The following is a 3,997-nucleotide window of genomic DNA, read 5'->3' as shown; positions in this document are numbered from 1 at the left end:
GCTCTTCCCGGGTGAGGCACATCAGTCGCCGGCTTCTGGACGGCTGCTATCGTAGCCCATGGCAACCCACTGCCACAGGGGCTGCAGCCTACGCCATCGCTGGCGACTCACAGCAGCCCAGCTCCAGGTTGAGCTGTTGTTCAGCATCTTAGCTGTGGAGGGCAGTGTCACTGGTCCTCATATGTGGGATTGGAGCCGGGGCCCTCTGGCGTCCCAAGCCAGTTCTTAACCATCGGGCCACTCGGCCGGCCCCAGAATCAATGTTAATGGCACTAATTCTGCTAACAAAAGAGTGTTTTACAGACAGCTGCTGTATCATTCCCATCAACATACAAACATATTGTAATTTCTCCAATCTTAAAAAAAAAAAATCCTCTCTTGACTTCACATTCCACTCCAGGAACCACACCATTTCTCTGATCCACTTGCAGCGAAATTCCCTAAAAGAACTGTTTACCAGTTGCCTCCCAACCTTCTCCTGTCAGCTTCTCTTGAGCTATTCCAAAAAGGTTTTTCTGACACCACTCTATTCAAAGGTTATGAATAACCTCAAAATGCTAATCCTCATCTCACTTGACCTATCAGCAGCACCTGGTGTACGTAAAACACTCTGAAATACTTTCCTTACTTGGCTTATAAGACACTACACTCTTCTGGGGTTTTTTACCTTACTAGATGCTCTTCTCAATCTGCTACGCTGGTTCTTCCGCAGGTCCACAATTTCTACCCATTAGAGCACCCACCCAAGTCTCAGTCCTTGGACCTCCTCTCTTTTCTATCTACACTCACTTTCTTAATGTTCTCATATAGTTTCATGGCTCCACTAGAATGAAGCTTCAACAGGTAGGGTTTTTTTATTTATTTATTTTATTTTTAGCTATTTTGTTTATGCTGAATGTCCTGCACCTAAAACAATGCCTGTCATGCATTGGGTGTATGACAAATATATGATCAATGAATGAATGAATGAATAAACAGCTTTAAATATTATCTATAAACCAATGACTCCAATTTTTATACCTCCTGCCTAGATCTCTGTCCTGAACTCCAACTGCCTATTTGCTATCTCCACTAGGATGTGTAATAAACATCTCAAACTTAACCAAGTTCAAAAGAGAACTCCAATCCCCTCCCCAATGATTTCTCTGACTGACTTCACTTGCTTAGCAAAGTGCAGCAGCTCCATCCTTCTAGTACCTTAAGCCCAAAATTTGAAATCATTCCTAATTCCTCTTTCTCTCACACCACATATCCAACCTGCCAACAAATACTATGGATTCTGTCTTCAAAGTACATTGAGCATTTTTTGACTACTTCTCACCAAGTCCACCACTATCACTATGGTCCAAGCCATTACTACCTCCCGCCTGGAAGAATGCAACAGCCTCCTAACTGGTCTTCCTGCTTCTTATCCACCTGCACCCCTCCGATTCAGTCTGTTCTCACAACCAGAGAATTTTTTTCAAACTTAGATCAGATCATGTCATATCTCTGCTCATAATCCTGCAATTACTCCCACTTTGCTGTGAGTAAACGCCCAAATCTTAACAATTGCCTGTAAAGCTCTACTCCATCTGGCCCTATTACATCTCTGACCTCATCGACTCCAATACTCTCACGTCTGCTCCAGTCCTATTGGCTGCTTCTGCTGTTTCTTCCAAAAGTGAAGCACATTTCCACCTCGGGGACCTTTCCCTTGTGTTCCCTTTGCCTGGAATGCTTTTCCCCGAGATACCCACAGTCCATATTGGCTTCACCTTTTTCAACTGCCACTTTCTCTGAGTTTTTCCCAATCACCATATTTAAAATCACAACTCTAATCCCACTCTCTTGTATTCTTCACCCCCTTCCTGTTTCGTGTTTCTCCACAGCATTTATCACCGCCAAATACTACACATCTTACTCTCTAGTACACACGCTTGAAAAGGACAAGGATGTTTGTCTGTTGCATTCACTGCTCTATCCCTGGAGTTTAAGGCAATGCCTGGTGCGCATGACGCTTTCATTTCCACCAGGGGGCCTAACGATCAACTAGCCTGGTATTTCGGGGGGGGGGGGGAATCAGCAAGCTCTCCGGGGTTTCTCCCACCGCTCTGATCCCTAGAAGGATTACGCTTTGCCTAGAAAGAAAAACTGTGCTTTGTCCAGTCAACCACAAGGAGGAGCTGAGAGGCAGAGCTGAGCAAAGAGAAACCAGATGTTCCCCTTGCTTTTCCTACAGCAACCTCCAGGTGGAAGGAAGGAAACTGGACTGGGAGGCGGCGGTATTGAATGAATGATTTTTAGGATTTACCGAGACACACACAAACGTCAACGATAGAAAAAACACAATCCTTTCCAAATGCCACAAAGAGGACCCCCCCACCCCCCAAAAAAAAAGCCACCCACGGGCCACGAAAAACTGGGAGGGTGTCTCTTTAACTCCACCAGGAACTCCCGATAAATCCAGGGAAGGGTTCCCACAAGCACAGACACGAAATTCACACGCGGAGGCCAAGGCGCCCCGGGGTGCCAGCGCTCCCCAGCCAGAGAACTCCGGTTCACACTTACAGCATCTACAATCCTTCCAACGGCACGAGCGAGGCGCTCCCAGACGGAAGCGCTCAGACCGGGCCGCTCGCAGGTCAAGCCCTGATTCATTCCACACCGCAATCGGTCCCCCCCGGGGTTGGGACTCACCGCCACCTGTTGATGCCCACATTGGAGGAGCCGGCGAACCAGGGGTCGAGGATGTAGACGCAGCGGATGGTGTCGGCGCCCTGAATGCACTCCTTCAGGGCGGGGTTGTCGTGCAGCCGGAGCCCCTTTCGGAACCAGTGCACGGCGTTCACCCCCATCCCGGCGGCGCGGCGGGCGGGCGGCCACCGCCGAGTTCCTCCACAGAGAGATTCAAGCGACGAGGGTCCGGCTCATCCCTGCCTCCTCCGCCTCCAGGAGAATCGCCGCGGCCGAAGGAGTAAGGACTGGGCGGCAGAGCCGGGAGAGGAAAAAATGAGTCCGAGGAAGGGACCAGAGAGGGAGAGGGCGCTGGAGGCGCAGCTGGAAGATGAAGGGTGGTTGCCCAGTCAGTGGAGTCCGGGTGTGACGCCCTTTAGGAGCCGGCGCCCGTCGCAACGGCCTGGACGAGTCGCATAACTTCCAGGTCCTCGGACCATCAGAGGGTGAGCAAGTTCCAAGCGCTGAAGCCTCCACGACAACCCGAGGCCGCACCCGCAGCCCCGGGAGATTCGTCACGGAAACCTCACCCCACCGAGACGGCCCCTGAGCAGAAAGCGGCCCGCCCCAGGCGAGCCCGTGAGAGGGATGAGCGAAGATCCGGACACTGTTGGCCACGCTGCCTCTCGGCCCAGAGACGGGAGTGAGTGCGGAGCGCGGAGGCGGTGGTCCAGGCCGCTGGACGGTTGCCGGCGGGTGACCGGTCCCGAGGCGGCCCGGGTGACTCCGCCGCCACCACCGCGTCAGAGGCCCCGGCCCCGCCTCCGGCTCCTCATTGGAGGGCGCGCTCACCACGTGACCACCGGCACCTCACGTTTCTGAAATGTGTTTACTACAGCGGCTCTGACTGGGGAATGTGCTTGCGCTTCGGTTGCTTCTAGGGGGCGGCAGCCGTTAGAGCTCAAAACCGTCGATCCTCGCCCACACTCTGGGCTCTCTCTCTCTCTACTCCTTTTCTCGGCTGACTGGTCGCAGTTGCCTGGATGCACCCCCGGTGATCACAGGCCCCACGTGAGGGAAGACTTAGCCCCGCCTCCGGGGGCCGCGAGCGCCCACCATTGGCTGAGGCTCGCTGAGACCCGGATGAGCACGGGGATGCGGGGAGCTCGCGGGGGCGCGCTTTGCTCAGGCAGGGGCGCGTGCGCTCTCGCGGCGTTCCAGAGGGAAGTAGGTCGGGGTCGGCGGGCGGGAGCGCGCTCAGGACTCCGCTGGCGGGGGTCCCCGGAAGGTCTGAAGATGCCCTGGTGCCGGTCAAGAGTCAGCGAGGGGTCCCAGCGGGGAG

The 3,997-nt window shown here is 53.8% G+C and overlaps 1 protein-coding gene across 1 annotated transcript in view; it reads right to left on the bottom strand.

Moving 5' to 3' along the window:
- Nucleotides 1–3,747, bottom strand: part of CRY1 (cryptochrome circadian regulator 1) — a 60,574-nt gene extending 56,827 nt beyond the window's left edge. The window contains exon 1 of the mRNA XM_019642627.1: nt 2,680–3,747. Coding sequence (XP_019498172.1) covers nt 2,680–2,837 — 158 coding nt within the window. The 5' untranslated portion in view covers nt 2,838–3,747. The remainder of the gene's footprint in view (nt 1–2,679) is intronic.
- Nucleotides 3,748–3,997: the final 250 nt, after the last annotated feature.

This window comes from Hipposideros armiger, unplaced genomic scaffold (genome assembly GCF_001890085.2).
Source record: "Hipposideros armiger isolate ML-2016 unplaced genomic scaffold, ASM189008v1 scaffold_71, whole genome shotgun sequence".
Taxonomy (NCBI): Eukaryota; Metazoa; Chordata; class Mammalia; order Chiroptera; family Hipposideridae; genus Hipposideros; species Hipposideros armiger.
This window is presented reverse-complemented; position numbering and strand designations above follow the sequence as displayed.